The sequence below is a fragment of the Equus quagga genome, chromosome 3, assembly GCF_021613505.1.
Source record: "Equus quagga isolate Etosha38 chromosome 3, UCLA_HA_Equagga_1.0, whole genome shotgun sequence".
In the NCBI taxonomy this organism is placed as follows: Eukaryota; Metazoa; Chordata; class Mammalia; order Perissodactyla; family Equidae; genus Equus; species Equus quagga.
This window is the reverse complement of record NC_060269.1, coordinates 95,685,392-95,709,926: the sequence shown is the minus strand read 5'-3', so window position 1 is coordinate 95,709,926 and position 24,535 is coordinate 95,685,392. Positions and strand designations below refer to the sequence as shown.

Below are 24,535 nucleotides of genomic sequence, written 5' to 3'. Positions count from 1 at the left end.
AAATCAAAACCACAATGAGATATTGCTTCATACCCACCAGGATGACAGATAATAACAACTGTTGAGGATGTAGAGAAATTGGAACCCTCATTCATAGCTGGTGAGATTATAAACTGGTGCAGTGATTTTTGGAAAACAGTCTGACAATTCCTCAAAATGTTAAACATTGAATTACCATATGAACCAGCAGTTCCACTCCTAGATATAGGAGTAGTATAGGCTAACAGATACGATGTTTATGGGGGGGAGAAGTAATTAAAATATTCTAAAGGTGATTATGGTGATGGTTGTACAACTCTGTGAATACGCTAAAAACCATTTAATTATATACTTTAAAAGGGTGAATTTTGTGACATGTGAATTATTTCTCAATAAAGCTGTTACCAAAAAAAGATAGGAGGAGATAGAGAGTAGATGCTTGAAATCGAGATTATGGAGGGTTTGCATATTGGTAATGACAAGAGCTAGAGTCTGACCATGAAAACGAGTAGCAAAGAGGGCTTGGAGGAGGGACTCAAGGAAAACAGAGGCCCGAGTAAGTACCAGAGGATCATCTATGAGTTATGGGCGTCATAAGCATGGTGGCAGGAGTAATGTTGGTGAGAGGTCTCACAGTGAGCCAGGGGGCAAAAATCTTCGGGGAGGAGTGGCCTGAGGTTCACAGATAACTACAACTCGGGAGCATCATAGCAAGTGGGAATCTGATAACAGGCAGTTCAAAGCTGGGGTGGGGTTAGAGAGAATGTTCTGGAATTTGGGTATTTGTGAAGAACTTAAAATGTTCTTAAGTGTTAAGGACCTACTGTACTTTTTCTTCATTCATTTATTCTTTTGTGCAACACATGTTTATTCTTTTTCTGGCACCATTATCTACTCATTTGGCCATGCCTATCAATGCCGCCAAGCATAACAGAGCTGACTCAGGATTGCTGGAGAGTCCCAGCTGCTGGATAATAATGTCTTTTCAATGAGTTTCCCCAGAACCTATTGCCTACTAGTAGGGTGGAGGGCTATCCTGAGAGTTGTAACCTTTCCTTGATCACTGTCATTATTGGCCATCACTGTCGTTTGGTTCCTCTAACACAGTGAATGGCTTTGTTCTTTGGAAGGGTGGCTGCTGCCTGCTTTAAGGTTGGGAGGGAGAATGGGTGATGGGCTTCGGCTTTGGACAGATCTGGGTTTGGGTTTGGCTCTGCTATTTACAACTTTGTGACCTTGGGCAACTTACATGATCTTCTAAGTCTTAGTTTTGTTGTTGACAAAATACCCACCTCATAAGTGTTGGCGAGAATTAAATGACATTATGCCTGTCAAGCCCCTAATAGATAGTAGGCACGACCAGAGATGTTCTTTTCCCTCCCTCTGTCTTTCCCTCCTTTGCCTTATGTTGATGTTGCTTCTACAGTTTTATTTCCAGCTTCCAGCAGCTCCAGCATCTGGCTTCTAATCAGGCATCTTCCAGGAACGGTTGAAATTGTCAAGGCGACGTCCACATTGGCATAGAGTCACCCTAATAGTTCATTTCAGTGTACTATGCTATGCTTCTCAAAGTGTTTTATAAAATTATCTAATCTTAACTTTTAAAATAACCAGTGAGGTATGTAAAAGAGGTATTAGGATTCCTAATTTATGAAAGAGAACTTAAGCTACTGAGAGTAACGAACATTTACTGGGTATTTTCTAAACAGCATTTTTCTAAGCACTTTACATGCATTAACTTACTTATTCCTCACAACAATCCTATGAAGGGTATTATTACCTTTATCTCACAGAAATAGAAACAGGCACAGAGAGGTCAAATAACTTGTTGAAGGTCACATAGCTTCTAAGTGCGGGGGCAGGATTTGAACCTGGGCAGTCTGGTTCCACAGCTTAACCACTATATGGCTCTGATAGAAAGATAAATAAGCAAATCATTGTTCAAAACTCCAGAGCGAAGAAATCCTTTCATCAGTTACTGCTCAGGTATCTTTTTGGCCTCCGGAGTGTCATGTAACTTGAAAATGTTGCTTGTTCACAATGGTGACCAATAGAACACTATTGTTATCTTGTACAGGAGGGGAGCCTGCGTGAATTTTATTACCAGTTTCCTTCCAGCTCGGCCATCCCTGAGAGTTCTTTTGCAGAGACAAAGAAGTCAGTCCTTCTGAGATAGCACTAAGAATAGCCATCCTTGTCCCATTACAATTGTTTGTTGCAAGCCAAAACTTTCTCAATATTATAAATTAAAAAACATAGGGGAAACTTTGGAAAACTTTGGGACACAGAGAGTTCATGGGGTTAAGATGAGTCTCATACTGCTCTCTGACTCAAGTGGACTTTTCCTTAGGAAGCAGCAGAATATTTGGGTGGAACTTTAGGCTCATATGAAACGCATCTTCGAACAATGGAACTGGGCTGTCTTTACTAAGTGCTGGAGATCCCCCAGGTCAGGTGTTTTTTAGGCGTGGATGACCAAACATTCAAAACATCTAGAGATTTGTCATCTTTCTTCTTCCTGCCCCTGGTTTTAGTTTTTGATCACTAGAATTACTCCCACACCAGGAGTAGGGAAAAGAAGAGCAGATGAAACTAAAGCCTGATCCATTTTGTACATCAGTAACTTTTATATAAATTTGATGAAGAGTTGAAAATTGTTAGCTAAAATGAGATAAAGTGTGTATTTTATGTGTATGTGCATGTGTACATACTTAACTATTGTCCTATGATTCCTATTCCTATTTGATTGGTAATAAGAAGTAGACTTATCTATACACTTATGAAATACGTGAAATACATACGTAATTCGTAGATTTTATTTATTTTCTAAAGATCCAAGCTCTCCATTGATGGGTTAATAAAAAGAAGTTCTTTTTCTTTTATTTATAAAATGGTTTCTATGTGCATTCTCTATATATGTATGTTCTAATAGATGCTCTATGCATATATGTGTATTGTACATAATATACTATACTGCCATGAATAAATACATTCTTCAAACACATATTGAACATCTGCTAGGACTCAGCCACCACGTTAGGTGCAGAAGATACCCAAACAAGTAAGTCGTGTCTGGTCCTTCAAGAAGGTAACAGTGTCGTAGGGGACACAGTCAAGTAAACAGAGAGCTACCTCTCAGGCAGGTGATGTTGTGACAGAGTACATGGGAAAGCATAGGAAAGGCATGTGACCAGTCTCAGAGGTTCAGGGATGGCTCCCTAGAGAAGGTGATCACTGAACTAAGTCTCAAAAGATGAGTTTGAAGATCGCGGGGGGCTGAGGGTTGGAAAGGAGGCAGCCACGTGTGGAAAGTTCTGGAAGCATATGAGAATGTGGCTTACCCAAAAGCTTCGCACAGATTCAATATGGATGAAGGGGAGAGAGTCGGGGCAAATGAGGCAGGAGTGGCAGGCAGGGACCAGAAAGCAAAAAGCTTAGCTGCCAAGCTCAGAAATTTGGACCATCCCATGAAAAATGTGAAGCCATAGAAGGGTTTTGCATCTGGAAGTGCTATAGTCAGACTTGCTAGAGTTAGGCCTCTCTGGCGGCCTGTGGAGGACCAATATGAGGCCAGAGTGGGACAGGGACTAGACCACTGCAGGAAGACCAGCCAGGAAGTTGTTGCAATGCCTCAGGCCATCCTAAATGGTTCCGCAACAACTAGCTGCATATAGTGCAAAAAGGACCTCACTGAGGTATGTGAAGAAACCTCCCAGAATCTCTTTACTTAAATGAATCTAAGGATGTGTAAATAATAAGACTCTTTAAAAGCCTGGAACCTTGTATTTCTCCAGGGTTGGCTTCCTTCCCTAAGCCTAATCCACATGAGAGCACCTCCCCTGGGCCCAGCCAAAACTCACTCTGCTCACCTCCCTTGGCTACTCAGGACACCCTCCTGCCTAGGGTTCTAGTTCCAGCTTCACCCTTCAATTCTAAAATAGTGAACTCTGACCTTACTTTTTCAATTCCTAGCCTGAGGTCTGCTCCTGGATTCAGTCCTCAGAATTTCCCTGCCCAGGCCCTCGTCTCTTGTAATCAGTGTTCCCTCTCTTCACGTGTCTGGTTCCCCATTCTTTTGCTTTCAGGGTTGCATACTTTTTCTAGTGTCCATTCTTTGCAGCCGTTCTTACTTTTGTTAGCTGTAGTTTCTCCAAAACAGACCCTTTTTTTTCTTATCTCTACTTCTGCTTTCCCTTTTATGATTAATAAACTTTTCCCAGAGTTGTCCATCCACTTGTCGATAATAACCTTTCAGTCCATCCCAGCTCAATAGGAATAGTCCCATTTCTAAAGCTTAATCTACATTAAAATTATTCACTACATATATAAGAAGTAGAGATTCTCGTGGCCACATATATTTGGGCAAGAGTCACGTGATACAAAATGAAGGGAGAAAAATAGGCTGGAGTACACATCAGAGATCCAGGCTTGTTCCTGGGCTTGTCTTTGCCTAAATTATATAGAATGTCATCATTGCCAGTTGCGATCTTTATTGTAGGATCTGAGCAGCATATGCAATATGCCTTTGCACAACTCACTTATTTTATTTTTTATATTCTATCACTGGCAGGATGATATTTGTATCAGTTAGAAGAGACTAGATTATGCTGCAGTAGCAAACAGCCCCCAGATCTCAGTGGCTTAAACCATAGGTTTATTTCTTGCTCATTCTGCATACTCATGGTGGGTCATCAGGGTGGCAGCGCATTTTAGTTATTCAAGTTGCCAGAGCAGTCTCCATCTCTAACCTTGCCAGTCACCATGCCAAAGGGAAAGGAAACTCTGGAGGGTCTCTGCCTGGAGGTGACACTTGTTTCTTCTGCTCAAAACAATTGACCAGAAATAGTTACATGGCTCCACTCAACTGCAAGGGTCCCAACCCAGGACTCAGAGAAAGTGGAGCATTTCCTCTGCAGCCAAGGTAGAGAGCCAGGAATAGCTGTTGAACAGCGTTAAGGACCACCATTGTGTTCATTAGGCATTTAGCAGGTGACGCTGTTAAGCCAAACACAAAGCAGTTTAGAAAGAACGGTCTCTACCCTCTTCGACCTCTTTCTAGCCACTAAGAGTCTTCAGTCTTCGCTAATAGTAGATTTCAGCTACCCCCCAACGCTCCACAATGATTTCCTGTTTTTATATTATGTCCCTATCACTTTTCTAACTAAGCATGCTTCCTTTTTGCTTTTGCCACCAGGAAGCTGAGAGCCAAAACTGTACTGTGCTACAGTCCAGGCAGTTCTTATTACCTGCAAACAATTGTACTAGAAAAAGTCTGCCTAAAGGGAATTTACTTTAAAACAGGGCCCAAAATATGATTTTACATTACGTCATTGGAAAACAAAACAAACAGCTGTGAAAATAAGGTTATTCGACCTTACTTAAAAAAAATTTTAAGTTACAATTACAACCGTGTGCTAAATCCTCAGAATGAAGAATTAATTATGTTGACTTTTTGGTCCTAATTCTCTCACAAAATTTTAAGATAGCTCAATGTTTTATCTTTTACAGTTTGCCTCTTTTGAAAGATATTCAAATTAGCTATGCAGTTGATTTGCGTTTTACAGCCTGCCTCTTTTGAAAGACATGCAGATTATGCAATCGATTTGCGTTTTATTTGCTTGTCGCATTGGTTGTTTGCAACCCCACAACCAAGCAGACTGACAAAGACATGGAGGCACTGGCAGGAGATAGAGGCTGGTGTCAGACTGTTTGAGTGGGGCCTTATTTCAAAGCTGGTCTCTGCACTAGTGAATATTTTTGAACTATGAGGACTCTGCGTCTCTATGAAACCTTGTAACTGTGGAGATCTGGATAATGAACACTCAGATAATGGGAATCCCCATGCATAGAGTGCATTTCTTGCACTTAATCTTATCCTTGGCTTTTACTTTATGACTTTTTTCCTTTTTGCTCAGATTCCCTCAACTATTTCCTTTGTTCTTTTGTATTCACAAGGAGCTGCCTCGAATCTTTTGTAAGATGAGGCAGGGTCTATATAAACAAGTGGAAATAAATACAGACTACTCAACTTTTTAATTACCCCCAAACTTGTTTTTTTGGTGTCAACCACCTTGGGGGAGACGGGGTCTGTGAATTTTCTTCAGGCAGTGAGGAAAGCTGAATGACTGAGGTGGTTTCAGTGAAGCCTGACTTTTATCCTAGCCTAGGGATCAGTTCCTTCCTCTCAGGGAGCAGTAAATCAAGGACTGTGGGCATGTCTTGGTTTTCTGGGGCTGCAGCTCATTTGGGTGGTCCATAGGGTGTCACTGGTAACTTCCTGCCCTGGGACCTCTCTCTGAAATAGAAACTTCCCTCCGAAGGCGACACTGTCTCCTATTTCACTCATAAATCAAGTTACCTCCTGTTCTTTGACTTTAAGGAAATAACCTTTCTCCTTCTCCCAGCAAATTTCTTTCCTTTGTCTCTGCAGTCACTAACACATATATTCTTCTGGTGGAAACAGTCAGAAAAGTATTAAACTTATTAAATAAAACCACAAAACCCCACAATTCATGAAACACACATTTATGGAGCTCTTGTTCTGGGTAAGGAAACTTCTAGGTGTTAGTGCATGTAATCTCACACTAGCTCTGCGTGGTGAGTCTTCTTGATCCTGTATTTAGGCTAAAGAAATGGATGCTCAGAGATGATGCATATTTTGCCAAAGATCACCCAGTAATCTACATGAGATTGACACCCACGTTGGTCTGAATCGAGTGCTCCTGTCTTTAAATGCCACACTGTCTCCACCTCCTTTCTTGGGCTTTCCATCCAGATTACGAACTTTTGAAAAGAAATAATATACCTCCTATTTAGAAATTAATGAAAGTGATTATATAATTTTTAATAGTAACTGTTGTATATGTATTTCAATTTAAAATAAAACTATGGAATTTTCCCTGTAGGTTATTTTAAGTGTGAGAAACACCCATTTCTGTTTCTACGGCCCTGTCTCATCATAATGCACAGCAAACAGTATTACCCATATTTTATAGATGAGAGACTCATCTGGGGCCTGAAAAGGGCCAGAGTCAGGGCTGGAGCACAGGATTCCCGACTCCTTACCCAGTGCCCTTTTTTCTACTACAATACACTCCCCCAAAAAGGAATTTTCAACCGCGTAAACCTAATGATTGGGAGTTAGATGGGAAACAAGTGTGGAGAACAGAGGCCTCACGTTTGTACCCTCATGTCACTCAGTGCAACTCTTGGGGATATTTCTCTGTTTTGTGTAAAGTCCAGCAGTTAGTCCTGGGTTCAAAAAAACGTTTATTAATTTCATAGGACCTGAGAGCCAGATATAGTTCCTGGGGGAAACTTGTATTTATTTTGCTTTATTTCCCCACTTTACATACAGCTTAAAATCAAGAATACCCAGCAGGTTGTGAGTAATGATAATCCCCAGTGACTCAAAAGCTTTGTTTGAGAGATTCTTAATATATTTCTTTATCTACTTATCTTTCTATCTTTCTGTCTTTTGCTTATTGCTGTAAATAGAATTTTTGCACTAACGGAGAACCTATTTCTCCCCAAATCACCAACTGCACAAAACAGCTAACAAATTGCACGTCATGCTGCATCAACTGCGAATCATCGAATTATGCCTTCCTCCCCTGCTCCTACCTTGTCATCATCCAGGAATGAAAGTAGTCAGGAAAGGAAAAAAAATCATCCAAGAGTTTAGACATTAGAATGCAGGTGAAATTCAATTGTGGTAGACTTCTACAGGATGAGTTCAATTTTAATTAAAACTCCAAATAGAATTGCACATAAATGAAAGTCATTTGATGTTCTCTGTGGCAAGGCCATCTCCCTGCCCCGGTGGCAGTGCATGCCAACTCTTTTTCTCATGTGTAAGCTGTGAATTCTGTTGACCTATGAGCTCACATAATAGCTTCAGTCTTCTTAGGATCTCTGAAAGAGAAGGGCCAGAACACAGAATTACTGGGTGTCAGGTTTCTTGGGCACTTGAAGGATTAGGCAGACAAGTGAAGTGGTAGTCTGTGGAAAAAGATCTGGGGGACTCTCAGAGGCGGCAGGCTGGAGAGTGGGGGCTCTGAAGTCAGAGTCTTGAATTCCAGTCCCAGCTCTGTTGTTTCACTGACTCTGCAACTTTGAGCAGGTTGTTTGACTCCTCTGAGCCTTAGTGTTTGCATTTATATAGAAAGGAGATGATATGGGGCTGGCCCAGTGGCGCAGCAGTTAGGTTCGCACGCTCTACTTCAGCGCCCCAGGGTTCGCCGGTTCAGATCCTGGGTGCGGACGTGGCACCACTTGGCAAGCCACGCTGTGGCAGGCGTCCCACGTATAAAGTAGAGGAAGATGGGCACGGATGTTAGCTCAGAGCTAGTCTTCCTCAGCAAAAAGAGGTGGATTGGCAGCAGATGTTAGCTCAGGGCTAATGCAGTCTTTGTGACTTTTAAGATGATGCGCTAAAGTTATTGGAACTGAAAAGGCACTCAACTGGCAGCAATGATGATGAGGATCCGCTCATTCATCCAATAAATGTTGAGCACTTCTATGTGCCCCACACTCTTCCGGGTAGTGGGGATAGAGCAGTGAACAAGGACCCAAATCCCTGCCCTCTGGGCACTGATGGTCTAGTGGGGAGACAGATGACAAACAAGATATGTAAGTAAAAACCATAGCGAGTTTGATCATGATTTCAGCACTAAAGATAAAATAAAGGGAGGAAGGAAGATAAGTAGTATTAGGGGAGGTTGAAATTTTAGAGGGAGATCAGGAAGGCCCCCTCCAGAAGCTAAATTTGTGTCAAGACTTGGAGGAGGTGAGTGAGAAAGGCAAATGGTTAGCCAAGGGAAAAGTGTTCCAGGCTGAGGGGACAGCTGGTACCAGGACTAAGGGGGGAGTGGGCCTGGCATACTCCACATGCCATGGGGAGGCTCAGGGCTAGTGTTGAGCAAGCAAGAGGGGAGCAGGACGAGGTAGAGGTAAGGGGGCCAAATCCAGCAGGGGCCTTGTGGCAGAGGGAGGACTCTGGTTTCTACTCTGAGTGTGATGAGGAGGGTCATGCAGAGGGGTGTGACCTGATCTAATTGCGATTGTAACAGGGTCACTAGGTTGCAGCCAATGGCATGCTTATGCTCACAGTAACGCTGCTATGATGACATAAGACGGAGAACAGAGCTGGGGAGGCAGAGAGTCAAAGCATTTGAGCTTGGAGGGCACAAACCCTGGAGAAGAGAGCACAGGACCAATGCCCAAATGGCAGCTTCACGCTTCCTCATTTAGGTTGAGCCAGAGGGGTTAAGGGAGAGGGCAGGCGACGGGCCCCTCCATATGCCATCTCCAGCTGCTGACATGGGCACACACGATTCCCGGCTTTGTGCCTATATTTATATCTTGAATGCATTTCTGTCATAGCACATGGATCGCCCAGCACTGTATTTATTTCTTCAAAGTCAGCGTCCCCAGATTTGTTCAACAAATGTTTATGAATCGCCTATTAGGTGCAGGCACTATGTTAGGTGCTGAATTTACAGCAATGTAAAATGCTATAAATGATTCAAAAACCAACCCCTCACATGGTCATCAAGGCAAAATCAATTTAATCCCATACATGTGGATACATTTCGGATTTGAGAAGGGAAGAAGGATGTTAATTTTCCAGATGTATACTCACCTTCTCTCTAGTCCCTGGCTTAGGGATTTCCCACCCAGTTTTATTATCTGTACTATCTGTATTATGGTGTATTATCTGAAGTCATTTAACCTGTTGACAATCACATTCTTGGAATAAGTAAATTCCATGCAGGTGAAGTTGGACAAACAATGCCAGTGACCCCTTTAGCCACTCAGGTATTGGTCCAAAGGTTTAAAATAATAAGCTTCGTTTTTCACTGAGTCTTGTTGACAGACAGTATCAGCAGGGCTTGGGGTTAGAAGAAGTGTAATCTCCTTTGATGAATAGTTCAAGGAAATTATTGTTAAATCTTTTGTAAATATTTTCTTAAAAGTCATAATAATGATTTTAGATAAACTGAATGAATAATTGACATAAACTTAAGATATATGCATTTAGTTAGCCTCAGGACCTTGAAATCAATTATGTTGTTACCAGTGCAAAAGCAAAAGCACCTCAGTATTGCAGTTTATCATTTGTGATAACCAATGGAGACAACCATATGGATTAAAGTAATTCCCAGCCTTGTTTTAGCTAATAGCTTCAACTTTCTTGGCAGCCAAGTTTATTACTTGAGTGGCCAGCAAATAGAATATCCACTGACGTTGATGCTACCAAATAGAAAGACTGTGAAAGGACCAGCAGCAGCAAAGGAGGAGGAAGGGAACATGAGGGCCAAAGCAATCCACACACTGATGAAGCAGCCCTTACTCCAGTTAGCTGAAATGAGTTAGACGACGGGTCTACACTTTGTGCCCAACTCACTCAATTCAAGGCCTCACTTGGGGCTATTGGGACTCTGCCTTTCCAAGTAGACCCCCTGGATGAATCCTAGGACCAAGTTAACCTCCCAGGGTTCCCTTGATTCCCTAGAAATTGCCGGACCTCCCAGGGAGAGTTCTTTATATGGGTGAATTTCAGCCCCCTAAGAATAGAAAGAATCCAGCCTTGTTTTTATCACTGTGGCCTCTCTGACCTACCTCAGTGAATGTGTGTGTTTTTTAATACATAGATATGAGATATTTAAAATATACGCTAGAATGTAAACTCTGGAGAGAATACAGTTTGTTTCCTTCGTTGACATTTCCCCAGGCCCGGAACAGTACCTGACACATGGGAGATGCTCAAAAGGTATTTGTGGATAAATGAAGGAGTGAGTGTGTTCACTAAGTTTCTGATCTCAAGGAGTTAAAAAGCTAGAAGACGGGCTGGGACATGAGCAGCAATACCCTCAACAAAGGGAGTGATGTGTCTTTTCTTAGAGAGGTAGAGATCATTTAGAGAGGAAGAGAGCGATTCTGTCTGGGTCGATAAAGAGAAGTTTCATGATGAAGGAGGGGTATTTGGAGGAACAAAGGAGGAAGAGGAAAAAACCCTGAAAGTATAGGATAAGGGCTTTATGCAAAAGATCCGTGTCAGAGAAAAGATCTAAAAGTCACCTTTGGTAATAATTAAAACTCCAAGACAGCATGAATTACTAAGAGAGAGTATGGAGAGATCTGAGAATCAAAATATATAATAGGTGCCCAACTAGTGTTTGATAAATAAATACTGATTCCAAAAATCATCCTGCTGCCCACTTTTTTCAATTTTATAAATAATTATACTAATTGACTTTTTAAAAGTAAGTATTTTTAACCTAAAAATGTTCTGTGCAAATTGAAGAGATGATGAGAAACTTTGTAAATTCAAAGGGTTATAGAAATAGTTTATGAGACCAGTGAACAACAAGGACACTCCTTCTATGACATTCTGCCTCATGATGTTTGCTTTCACGTTAAATCAGTCACAAGAAGGACATGATATAAACTACACAAGTGAGCTTTCTTGACTTCCTTTTTTTCATAAGAAGTTGATCATTTCCTAGGTCTCGTTTCATTCTCATCCTATTGAAAATGTGGGCGAGTAACACAAAGAGGCTTCACCTTCACACACCGCAGTTCGAGCAGGACCATCTCTGTGGTGTTCATCTTTGTAGCGCCAGCTTTTAGCTCCATACCTGGCGCAAGCAGATGCTTGGTAAATACTTGTTGACTTGTGAACCCGTATTTTCTGAGGAGGTCCTATGTGCAAAGCTCTGGGAAGGCTTTCTGGGGTAAGTAAAGATGGAGTCATGGTTCCTGTCTTCAAAGAGCTCACAGCCCAAGCTGGGGACAGGGTGGGACTGTGGTCAGGGAATGTGGGCACATAAATATTTCTGCCAAAAGACAGGGTGTGATGACGACAAGTGGCATGTTGAAGTAGTATAAAAATAATAAACTGCTTAGATGTCTCTTCACAGTTTATGTCTTATTTTATTCATTTGACTCTCTGAAAATAGGCTAAAGAGGGATTACATCTTAAGGACAGATTGCAGGTACGAGGGGATGGGGTGGCTATTGATGAGAGGCTAGAAAGTTTTGAGGAGACAGGATTTGAAATTGGCCTCAAAGGATGGGTAGTAATTAGAGCTAACTTTCATTGAATGCCTACTATGTGCCAGGCATTGTTTAAACTCTTTACTTGCTTCTTCAGTAAAGGATGCACTCACTTAATCCTCACAACAATCTCTGTGGTAAGTAGTATTATCTTACAGGAGAGGAAACTGAGGCACAACAAAGTTGAATAACCTGCTCAAGGTCACACGGCTAGTAAGTGACAGAGCCTTGTAGTCTGGTTCCAGGGAACCAGCTCTTAACCACAATGGTGCATTGCAGTCTTTATAGGCGACTTAAGGCTCCTTCAGGTTGAGGGGAGCCATCCAGGTAGAGGGAAAACCTGAGCAGCTGGGCAAAGGCCTTGAGGTCAGAGCAGCCCAGTCTATTTAGGGAAAAGTGACTTTACAGAAGGTTGGGAGGGAAGGTTGGTAGGAGGAAAAGGGGAGAAAGGCAGGAGGAAATGACCATCAATAGAGGATGTCTAAACACACCACGTTACATTCATACCAAGATGTTATATAGAATAGTTTATGAATGGAAATAGCTTCATGATATAGGATTTATGAAAACAATAGCTACCACTTTTGAAATCTTACCACAAGCAGGAACTGTGTTTACCCATCCACATGGCTTATCTCAGTAACCCTGGCTGTGGCTCTGTGAGGTGGGTGCAATGATTATCCCTGACTTCATAGATGAGGAGTCTGCAGCCTACAGAGAATAAGTGACTTCCTCTTACTAGGGGGTCTGACTCCTCTATCTATTTTTTTTTTTTCTGCTGAGGGAGATTTTCCCTAAGCTAACATCTGTTGCCAAACTTCCTCTCCTTTTTATCTGGGACACCACCACAGCATGGCTGGTGAGGGGAGTATGTCTGCACCCAGAATCCAAACCTGCAAACCTGGGCTGCGGAAGTGGAGCGCACAGAACTTTAACCACTTGGCCACGGGGCCAGGCCCTAACCCTTTTGTAAAAGTTTTTTATTATGGCAACATTGGTTTATAACATTATATAAATTTCAGGTGTACACCATTACATTTTGATTTCTGTGTAGACTACCATTGTATTCACCACCCAAAGTCTAATTGCCATCGTCACTGTACACATGTGCCCTTTTCCCCATTTTGCCCTCTCCTCTCCCTTCTTCCCCTCTTTTAACCACCAATCTAATCTCTGTATCTACATGTTTGTTTGTTGTTGTTTTTTATCTTCCACACGTGAGTGAAATCATATAGCATTTGGCTTGCCCTGTCTGATTTATTTTGCTTAGCATAATACCCTCAAAGTCCATCCATGTTGTCACAAATGGCAAGATTTAATCTTTTTTTTATGGCTGAGTAGTATTCTGTTTTTTTAAAAAAGATCTTATTTTTCCCTTTTATTCCCACCCCCCCAAAGCGCCCCTGGTACACAGTTGTATGTTTTTAGTTGTGGGTCCTTCTAGTTGTGGCATGTGGGATTGATGAGCGGTACCATGTCCATGCCCAGGATCTGAACCAGCAAAACACTGGGCTGCTGAAGTGGAGTGCACGAACTCAACCACTTGGCCACGGGGCCGGCCCCTCCTTTTTTTTTTTTTTGAGGAAGATTAGCTCTGAGCTAACATCCGCTACCAATCCTCCTCCTTTTTTTTTTTTTTTCCCACTGAGCAAGATTGGCCCTGAGCTAACATCTGTGCCAATCTTCTTCTATTTTATATGTGGAATGCCTGCCACAGCATGGCATGATAAGCAGTAGATATGTCTTTGCCCAGGACCCAAACCAGAGAACCCTGGGCCGCCAAAGTGGAGCACGCGAACTTAACTGCTGCACCATCGGGCCAGCCCCTGAGTAGTATTCTATTGTATACATATACCACATCTTCTTTATCTATTCATCTGTTGATGCACACTTAGGTTGTTTCCAAGCCTTGGTTATTGTGAATAAATGCTGCAACGAAAATAGGGGTACATATATCTTTTCAAATTAGTGTTTTCATGTTCTTTGGATAAATACCCAGCAGTGGGATAGCTGGATTGTATGGTAGTTCTATTCTTAACTTTTTGAGGAATCTCCGTACTGTTTTCCACAGTGGCTGTATCAGTTTGTATTCCCACCAGCAGTGTATGAGGGTTCCCTTTTCTCCACACCTCTCCAACACTTATTTCTTGTTTTTTTTTTTCTAGTAATAGCCCTTCTGACCGATGTGAGATGATATCTCATTGTAGTTTTGATTTGCATTTCGCTAATGATTAGTGATGTTGAGCATCTTTTCATGTGCCTGTTTCCAGCAGTATATCTTCTTTGGAAAAATGTCTGTTCAGACTCCTTGAATTCTTAACCACCTCACCTTAATGCCTCTCTGTTAAGTGCCAAATAAAGTATTGATTTTAGCATACATGATTGTAATACGTAAAATTAAGATAAAAGCTAGCAAGGACCAAATTTAAAAACTCATTATAGGAATTTGGCCCATTATATATATATTAAGACCTATTAAAAGTTTTTGAACATGTGGGCAATTCTGGAGAGTAATTACTGAAAAAAGAGAAAATATGGGTCAAGTTTTACTTGTTTTTCATTTCCATTTTATTTTTTCCTTTTTATTTCCTTTCATCATTATTGACATCCCACAAGCATCCATTGGCATGTGGCTCTGGGTCGAGCGTTATTTCGCTCTGTTGGTTTCCGAAGCACATCCTCAACTTCTAGCATCCTCCATCAGTTACTTGGTTGTTATGTTTAGTGACTGCTTCCCGGCCTCTACCCTAAGCACCACAAGCACAAGGATTTCTGTCCGTTTTGTTCACTGTTACAGCCTTAGCACCTGGAACAATTTCTGGCATAAAACAAGTATTGAATCACTTTGTTAAATGAATTGTAATTTTTTAATAGACTATATTTTTTAGAGCAGTTTTAGGTTCACAGCAAAATTGAGTGGAAATTAGAGAGTTCCCATATCCCCCTGTTCCCTGCCTCCTTGCATAGCCTCTCCCGTTATCAACACCCCCCACCAGAGAGGTACATTTGTTACAATCGATGAAGCTACACTGACACATCATTACCAACCAGAGTCCATAGCCTACATCAGGGTTCACTCTTGGCTTGTACGCTCTACTGTATAACCTTCTGTGTCTACCCTTAGAGTATCATACAGAGCAGTGACTGCCCTAAACATCCTCTGTGCTCCACATGTTCATCCCTCCCTCCCCCCCCAACCCTGGCAACCACTGATCTTTTTACTGTTTCCCTAGTTTTGCCTTTTCCAGAAGGTCACATAGTTGGAACCATAGACAGTATGTAGTGTTTGCACATGCTTTAAATTAAGTAATATGCATCTAAGTTTCCTCCATGTCTTTTCATGGCTTGATAGTTTCTTTTTAGTGCTGAATAATATTCCATTGTCTGGGTGTACCACAATTTATTTGTCCAATGGATTATAATTTTAGAGCAAAAAGTGAGGTAAGAAGAACTCAACTTCTAAAGGAATAAAACAGTTGCTTTGAGTGGACTTTGGGAGTTGAAGATGCAAAGGGAGGGGGTGGATCGTGAGCGCCGTGGGATAGCGGCTTTTGGATGGAAACTGAGCTCCTTCATCCTCTCAGCTGCTGTTGCTGAGCGCCCTCTGTGGGAGGCAGGGGGCTGGGTGCTAGAGGGTGGGAAGACAGGAGGGCAGTCCTGCCTTCTTGCAGCCTCCCCTCAGGTTGGGCGCGGGCGGGGCGTGGTCGCCGCGGGTCTGTGGAGCTCTGCTGGAGGCCAGGCAGGGCCCAGGGCTGCTCACGTATGGTTCTCTCTTCTCTCGGAGCAGATCGAAGAAGGGGGCAAAGCAGACTTGGTAAGCTCCAAACTGCGGGCCGGGGACGAGGTGGTGCACATCAACGAGGTCGCGCTGAGCAGCTCCAGAAGGGAGGCCGTTTCCCTGGTGAAAGGATCCTACAAGACCCTCAGGCTGGTGGTGCGCAGGTAGGCTGGGCAGCGCCCCACTCTTCCCCCCACCCCACCCCCGCACCACCTCCGGGGAGAGCGCTGGGTTGGGGAGCTTGTTTCTTAAACCTCGCGGTGGGGATCCTGTGCGTCCCAACCCCGACATTTTCTCTTTTTTCTTGCCTATCCTGTGGCACGTGAGGAGGAAGATGGGTGACGACATTTCAGACAGTACTCCTCTTTTGAAACACTGACTTTCCCAGCAGTTGACTTGGCGGAGTTCCACCTCAGTGTACTTTCTAAGTTTCTGGGCTTGATGAAAAGTGACCCTGATCCCAGATGTGGTCAGAGCTCTGTGAAGCGTTGTCTTATTGTGGGACCAGAGAAAGCAATTGGCTTGGAGCTTTAGGTGGCATTCCACTAGCCTCACCTCCACCACCGCCGTCATCAAAACAAGCAAATTCCTCCTTTTTAGTTTTGTTTTTCGGGTTGTGATAATGGTATTTCCTTTGTTGGAAAACAGTTGGGTTGTAATTGGTTTTGATGCCTTAAAGTAGGAAGTCCTCTGCTCCCAGGAAACCAGCTCTTGGTGGGAGAATTACTTATGGAAAAAGGAAGGGAGTTAATTTTTTTTTAATCACTATTACAAACCAAGCTGCTCCAGGTGTTTTATATATTTTAGCTCATTTACTCTGCACAAGAACAGGGCGAGATAGCGATCTGTCACTGTCCCCATTTTGTAGTAAGAGGTTACTGAAGGTGGCAGAGCTGATAAGTGGAAGAGCGGGAAAACAATCTGGATGCCCCCGGTTCTACTTCACCATCCCACTTGAGCGTCAATACCTTGACCCACTAAGCCCTAGCCTTATTTTTGCTTTTTTGGATATTTCTTCATTAATCGGGTTTCAGCTGCCTTGTATGGCAACTAAATCTTATAATATTTGAGAGTGTTCAAGTTGGCTGGAACTTTAGGAGTCGTTAATGAAACCACACCATTTTCAAGATGGGAAAAGTAAGCTGGTCTTCTCATCACTGCATAGATAGTCCATTTTGGGACCATTCACTCCTGCATTTGTTCATTCCTCAAACCTTACTGAGTGAGCCCTTGCTCAGGGGAACAGCAGCTCCTCCCAACCACAAAAACACAGCTGTGGGTGTGGTCCCATGGTGTCCCTAGGCCCTCCTGACTCCCCGCAGTGTTCTGAGCTGTCTGGTTTCTCTTCAGGGCCATCTAACCAGATGTTGCTTCTCTGGTGGCAAGTGATGCAGAGTGGTGCAAAGCATAGGCATCAGAGTCAGATCAGACCTGGGTTCAGATTCCAGGACTGTCATCTTCTAGCTGTGTGACCTTGGGCAAATTGCTCAACCTCATTGAAGATTCAGTTTGCTCGTCTTTAAATGGGATTAAAATATCTGTTTTCCAAGGTGATTGGAAAGATTAAATGAAATACTCTGCACGGTAACGACAGATGCTGCTATTATTTATAATTGTTATTGGCCAACTGTAGGCATAGGCCCATTCCTTAGGGGTCAAGATTTCAGTAAAGCAAGCAGTCACCCCAAACGTGGTGGTTGATTTCTCAGATGGGTAGGAAGGCGCAAAACCATTAGACCTATTCCATGTGTCCAGAAGAGTGTTGAAAGGTTTGAATTCACTTTGGCATTGGAACCCAAAGCCCAACTTTTGAACACTTGCATTTATCTGTTGAGGACTGACAGTAGAATCTACACTCCCGACGTGTTTTGATAGATTAATCTATCTGGTGATAGATTAATCTCTGGAGAGGGCTGCTCTGTTTCCTACTGTTAAATAACAAAAATTCAACCAAGTAAATTTTAAAGACCTAGTTGAGTTTATTGAATGACTCATGAATTGGGCAGTATCCCATCTAGCAAGTGGAGAGGAGCTCCAAAGGGCCACAGAAAGGGAAAGATTTTCTTAAAGGCACGACAAGGAAGTCATAAATGAAAAAGAGTATTTCAGCCTTCAGTAACCTACCAGTGGAGGACGGAAGGGGTCTATGTGGCAGATTAACTCATCTTCCTTTGGGAGATGGAAAGGATTGCCTCATTAGTGCTGACCAGAAAATTCCACACTGACTGGTTAATACTACATTCCTGGGGAAAGTTGTAACTGCAGTTAGCTTAGGAATTAAGTCTTAATTTGCTTAGCACAAGTGACTCCATTTTGAGCCTGTTGTTTCTTTTTAACACTGCTATCAAAAGAAGTCATGCTGGCTTCTGGTTATGCCTTGTGGTTGATGGTGACATGAGATTAGAATTACTTCTAGCAGAATAGGAAACAGTCTGGGGTTGAAATCTGGTCTTATCATTTGCAAATTGTGTGCCATTGGGCCTCTCTAAACCTGAATGTCCTCATTTATAAAATGGAAATAATAATTCCTGCTTCAAAAGGGCATTATGAGTTTTTAATGAATAAAGTGTAAGTACATAGTAGGTGTGCAATATTCGATCACTGTTATGCTGTATTGGTTGGAGAGAGGCATGTGGTAATATGGAGGAGTATTGCCATATTGCCCAGTATACTGGCTGCCTGGTTATCAAGAAGCTCCTCCCGCCCCTTATTATCTAGGTGAATTTACCACCATTAAGGGCCTAGTCCCCAGCCTTATAGGTACAGAACTGGTCAAGACAGTGCCCAGGAGCTCTTGGAATTTAAGAATGTTAATTCACATTATCCAAACTCACGGGGTATTGAAGGATAGACACCAGAATGTCAATGCATTAACTTGTTTTGAAGAAGACAGCTCTAAGTGGAACAAGTATCCAAAGTGGACCAAGAATCAGAATACTTTATCTCCACCGGAAAACTAAGTAGGAAGTCTGACCATAATTAGGTCAGGAGGTTGCGTGGTGATCTCAGACGCAGAGTGAAGAGAGTGGGTCTGAGGTGCCAGTGTGTGCTGGCATCGCTCTGACAGCCAGATGGCCCGTCATTCCATTGAGGGAAACGTCTGTCAGGCGGCCAGACACCCGCGCTGGTGAGTCAGGGCACTTTCCCCTCTGGACGCAGAGGATCGCGCTGCCACAGTGCTCCTCTCCAATCTCATTTCTTCTCTGGCCTCCACCCCAAATCCCCTTTCTGATTGACACATTCTTTCTATAGATATGCTAATGTGATCAGTGAGGTTCCTGGAGAGTCCCTACGCTGTGCTCTTGGTGTGGGAAACAGTTCCTCTAGGATGCCTTTTGAATATGTCTCATCTCCTCTATTATGTGTTGATTTTTATAGTGGAACTCTCAGAGTTTGAGGAAAAGGAGGCTGTCTTTCCTTCTCACACATACTTAGAGATGGGGATTCTGAACAAGCCTTGGTAGACATGGATGGACGTTCTTCCCTAAGTTTCCGAGAACTAGGCAGAAGCCCCTCAGCTCTGGCTTCGTCTGGCTTTGTATTTGGTAGAGCTGTCACTTTCTATTTCCTAGGAATGTACTGTTATATCTCGGCACATGTCATACCCTAAGATTTCATTTCCTTCTATTTATTCATAACAGGGTGGCATGATATTTCATTTATTAGCTTTCCTTCTTTTCCTAAGTGATCTCTATACTTTGATGAAGAGATTGAAGTGGCTTCCTGGACCCGCAATTGAGGGGTCTGTTTCCTGGAGAAAATATTTGCATAGTGAAAATGTTTGTATCCGCAGCTCCATCTGTACCTGCCTCTTTTTCTCTTAAAGTTAGTTTTAGGTGGGTGGGGGCAACACCTCAAGTCAGCGGGCTTCCACCTCCATAAAAATGCCAAGAATGCAGAGCAGAGTGGCGGTGTTTATATAAGTTTTGAGAGTGTCTTACCCAGTGACCAAAAACAATCAAAATTAGAAACACCTTCTTAAAAGGCTACAGTGACAAGAGAAATGCAAAGTCTCAAGTCAGTTGTGGGTCAGAGACCTTAGAAGATTTGCTGACCCATAAAGAAGGCAGACTTTAGTCCTCCGGGAGGAGGGAGTGAAGGGGTGGTGTGGGTGCTGCAAGAACAGAGAATGTGTGTGCTGCTGGGTCCACAGAGAGGGGAGGTCTGCAGCCAGTGATGGAGAAGTGGAGAAGAAATGATAAAACAGGAAATGGGCCAAAGAAAAGACCTCCCAAATGGAAAACAAACATCTCCCAGCTGAAGGAAAATTGAAGCAGGAAAACCTTTGTGGAATGCAAGGACAGTGCAAAGGCTGTAAATTAGGAAAGCAGACGTGTACACAAATTAAGAGTCAATACTCCAAACCCTCTGTTAAGTCAACAGAGACTTTATTGGGCTGATAGGTGTCAGACACAGGTCCTAGAACAGTAACATTTAGAATGGAAACTAAAGACAAAGGAAAGGGTCTTCAGGTTTAATCCAACATGGCTGAGGGGGATGCAAGGTGCTTTTAGTCCCGGGAATACTCAGTGCTGTTCGCAGATGACCTGAAATTTAAATTTAAAAAATTGGAGGCTACGTTTCCCCTTCAGAACAGACTGGGGGTAATTGCTGGGTATTCATCTAAATTCGTGTTTTTACCCTGAGTTCAGACTCAGATTCATGTCCTGAATGAGATAATCAGAAAGACATTGTAACCGAGGGATCTGTAAGCCCAATTCTCATCTCCTCTACCCCCATTTTTGGCAAATCCTGCCCAACTTTCTGCATCAAGGTGCTATTTTTGCCAACTACCATCCTACTCTTAAGTTTGGTGTCGATGGTTCGTTTGTGTGGCAAAGAAATGTTTTGGGGTCTATTTTATGGTAAATGTTTTGTACTGTTTTTGCAAAGCTCAAGTCATCTAATCTATTTGATTCTTGCCTCATAGGATTATTGTGAGGATTAAGTGAGAAATATGTACGTTTGGTATATAGCGTGGTGCTTAAAGCATGAACTCTCCTGAAAATAAAATGCATATTTGTTAAGTAAATTACCGCCTGTGAGAAGTCATTTTAATCTCTAGAACACAGTGTGTGATTGGAGGGCCCAGTTAGTGGGAGGACTGGGGTGGGGAAATGGTCTTTCTGGGCTTAGGAGCAGCGGGCCTGATTCAGAACAGTGAGCAGAGGGTGGGGAAGTGAGTCCCTTCCTCCTCACTCTTCCCACCATCTCTGCAAATTTGGTACAGCTTTTCCCCTTTCCATTCCTTCATTCCATGAGTTGATGTGTGAGAAGGGAACGTTCATTTCTTATGTGACTGAGTGTGTGTGTGAGGAGGAGTACGAGTAGATCATGTTTCTCTGGGAAAAGGGCGGTTGAGGAGAAAGGAGGGTTGAATTCATAAAAACACAATAAGCGTTTGCCTAAAATTTGTGTCCTCCAGGCTTTGTGACTTGCCCTGTGTTTAGACTCAGATTCCTGCTCCTGAATTATCAGAATTAGTGATTATCCGAATCAGTGGGGCTGGAGTGAGAGTCTGGGTCTTGTCACTTTCAGCCCATGGCTCTGCCTGGAGGTAGAATGGAGGGAGCTGCATCCAGAGATGTGGAGGGCCTTGCCCTCGGCCACATGCTAATGGCCAAAATGGGGATCTAGGTCTCAGAGAAGTAGGCCTTGGAGTCTCCTGGCACCTCGAGTGATGAGCTAGTGCTGTGCACCCAACTGCCTCCTCCATCTAGAAATGTTTGTGATGCTTAAAGACCAAACAGACAGAAAACTAAAACAAGAAAACCCGAAGAGACTGATTTTTAATTCACCTTGGAAAAACTAGTAAATGGGAGGCGATTCCCCACTGCCTTGGCACTTCCCGCGGGAGTTAGAGGATGCGCGCTTCGTGGCTCTGTGCACCCAGCTGACTGCGGGTTCTCCATCAGCCTCTGGAAATAAAACTATTTGTTGCTTTACAGCTGCTTCCTTCCTCCTAACAAAAATGATGATGAAATTAGGTTCACCACAGCCCTTGGGCCCACACTCCCCCGAATAAACGCTCCCACATTTCTGAGGATTAGCACAGTAGTTCTTTTTATAAACGGGTGAGATGACATTATTGGAATGGAATGAGACGGGTGGCTCACACTTGTTACCTCCGTGTCAGATTTCTATGACCTTTTTATGTCTAGATGGAGTTGTGAGACTGTAACTTGCCCAGGATTTGCAAGTCAGTGATCTTGAAAGAAGGATCTGGTAATGAATGGAATGCTTTTTAAAGCCCTCTTGAAGGAAACAAAATTAACTCTATTAACTATTAATAAAAAAAGGATTTTGCAAATCAGTTCCTTTTCCAACTCATAGTTACAGTTTATGAGAGAAAATAATTTCTTAGAATATTCTCATTACCCTCTCCCCCCATCTTTCACACTGTTTTGCCACCTACCCCTCAATGTGCCTGACTGTCTTCTCTTAAAAAAAATCTGTATTCTTGGGGCTGGCCCCGTGGCCGAGTGGTTAAGTTCGCGCGCTCCGCTGCAGGCGGCCCAGTGTTTTGTTGGTTCGAATCCTGGGCACAGACATGGCACTGCTCATCAAACCATGCTGAGGCAGCGTCCCACATACCACAACTAGAAGGACCCACAACGAAGAATATACAACTATGTACCAGGGGTTTTGGGGAGAAAAAGGAAAAATAAATAAATAAAATCTTTAAAAAAAATCTATATTCTTTTTTGTTTTTCTGAGGAAGATTAGCCCTGAGCTAACATCTGCTGCCAATCCTCCTCTTTTTGCTGAGGAAGACTGGCCCTGAGCTAACGTCTGTGCCCATCTTCCTCTATTTTATACGTGGGACGCCTGCCACAGCATGGCTTTGCCAAGTGGTGCCATGTCCGCACCCGGGATCCAAACCTGCGAACCCCGGGCAGCCAAAGAAGAATGTGCGCACTTAACTGCTGCACCACTGGGCCGGCCCAGCATCTGTATTCTTAAAACAACTTCTTCTGTTTGACCACCTGATATCTCTTTCACTATTTCAAAGCAGTTTAAAGAAACTCATTCTTTAATGAGTTTAAAGCAGTTTAAACTTTAAAGAAATTTATTAATAGCTTTCAAAAGTACATAGAACAGAACTCCCTATGTTTAAGGCAACAGAATTTGAAAGGAGGGTTGAAGCTTTTCGAGAACATAACAAGCATTTGTTTTCTCCTTATAAACTGACAATCTCCACACCAGATTGTGCAGCACCAGGCTGCCAGTCCTCAGACATGAAATGGTGAACAGCCTGCCAAAGAGAAGTCCAGATCACTTGGATTCCATTCTGAGCCCTCCGTGCTCCGGCGGCGGTATTGTGGGCACAGCTCAATCTCTCTGAGACTAAGTTTCTTCTTGAAATGGAGAACGGTAATAATACTTTTCCTACTGAGTTGCTATAAGGATGAAATAAGATAGTGTATATGGAAATGCTTTGTTGTAATAAAATATTAAGTCCTTATTCCATAAGGAGCTTCCATTGCACAGTCTCAGCTCATGAAAATTTACTTGACTCCATTCTCCCATGATTGATCTATTTAATGCACTGAATTGACTTGTTTGTGCAAATGAGAACATCACAGGTTTTAAAGTTTCTGATTAAAACCTTTTTGCTACAAGGAAATACAGTTTTAAAGGACAGCACCAACTAGGCCCACATTCTGAATGGAGATGTTGAAAAAAAGACCGTATTCTCTGGAGAACTTAAGTAGAAAGAGTTTTGATTCTGAAACAAATCAAAGCTCATTGGTGGGAGGCTGAGCTGCAGAAAAGGATCCAGAGACTGCAGAAGGCAAATGTCTTTCATCTTCTGATGCACCTTTGTTCCAAGGATTCATCTTTGTTCCGTTGAGTTAACTGGTTAGGTTATATAGGCACCTGTGGTACAGGCTAAGCCATTTGAAAATGTAGTGTTCTTCAGACAGCACAGTCTGCGACCTTTGGGAAAATTATGAGGTCAAAATATAACTGTCAAGTGGGCTGGCAGTAGGAGTTGAGAACAAATAGAAAAGGAGCCGTGATCTTTTTATAGGCAATTGCAAAAGTGTTCTTGAAGCTGCGGGTCCTCATCTGTGTACACAACACATGTGGCCTCTTCCACCTCACCTGGACAGGAAGCCAAATGAGAAAGCTTTTTGCTCCATGTAAGTTCCAAGAATTTCCCCTCAAGATATAAAAAGGGCCCCAGGCTGTGCTCCATGGCTCAGTCCTCTGTGGAAATGCAGGAGGGGAGTATGTCTTACCAGCACCCTCTGAGGAGAGCACGGAGCTGTGGTGGCAGCCAATATGGCGGGCAGTCTGACTCTTGTGACTTCTCTGTTGGGAGCTTTTCGTGTCTCACATGATACCTCCCACCTCCACCTGCCTCCCTACCACTTGTGATGATCCTCTCATCCCCCATCATCCCCTACCATTGCTTCACTTGTCCTTTTGCTCTACTCCTCTTTGCGGTTCTTAATTTGAACAAAGGGCTGGCAGATACCGGGGACGTGAATACAAATCCCAAACCACAGTACAGTTTGCCTCCCATCTTAGGACCCAGGATTAGACCTCCCCAGAGGGGAAATCAATATAACTGAGAACTGTGCTAACTTACCCTTTCAACATTTTTTCCACTTGAGCAAGTGGTTGAGAGGAGGGGAAGGAGGCAGCTGCAGTGGCCTTTGACCCCCAGAAACTTTTCCAAGAGGCCTGGCATCATGGGAATTTGCTCAG

The 24,535-nt window shown here is 43.0% G+C and overlaps 1 protein-coding gene across 2 annotated transcripts in view; it reads left to right on the top strand.

The window, feature by feature from the left end:
- Positions 1-24,535, top strand: part of SHROOM3 (shroom family member 3) — a 253,208-nt gene that overhangs the window by 42,050 nt on the left and 186,623 nt on the right. For both annotated transcript variants that reach the window (XM_046655963.1, XM_046655962.1), the window contains exon 2: positions 15,827-15,981. In XM_046655963.1, coding sequence (XP_046511919.1) covers positions 15,827-15,981 — 155 coding nt within the window. The remainder of the gene's footprint in view (positions 1-15,826; positions 15,982-24,535) is intronic.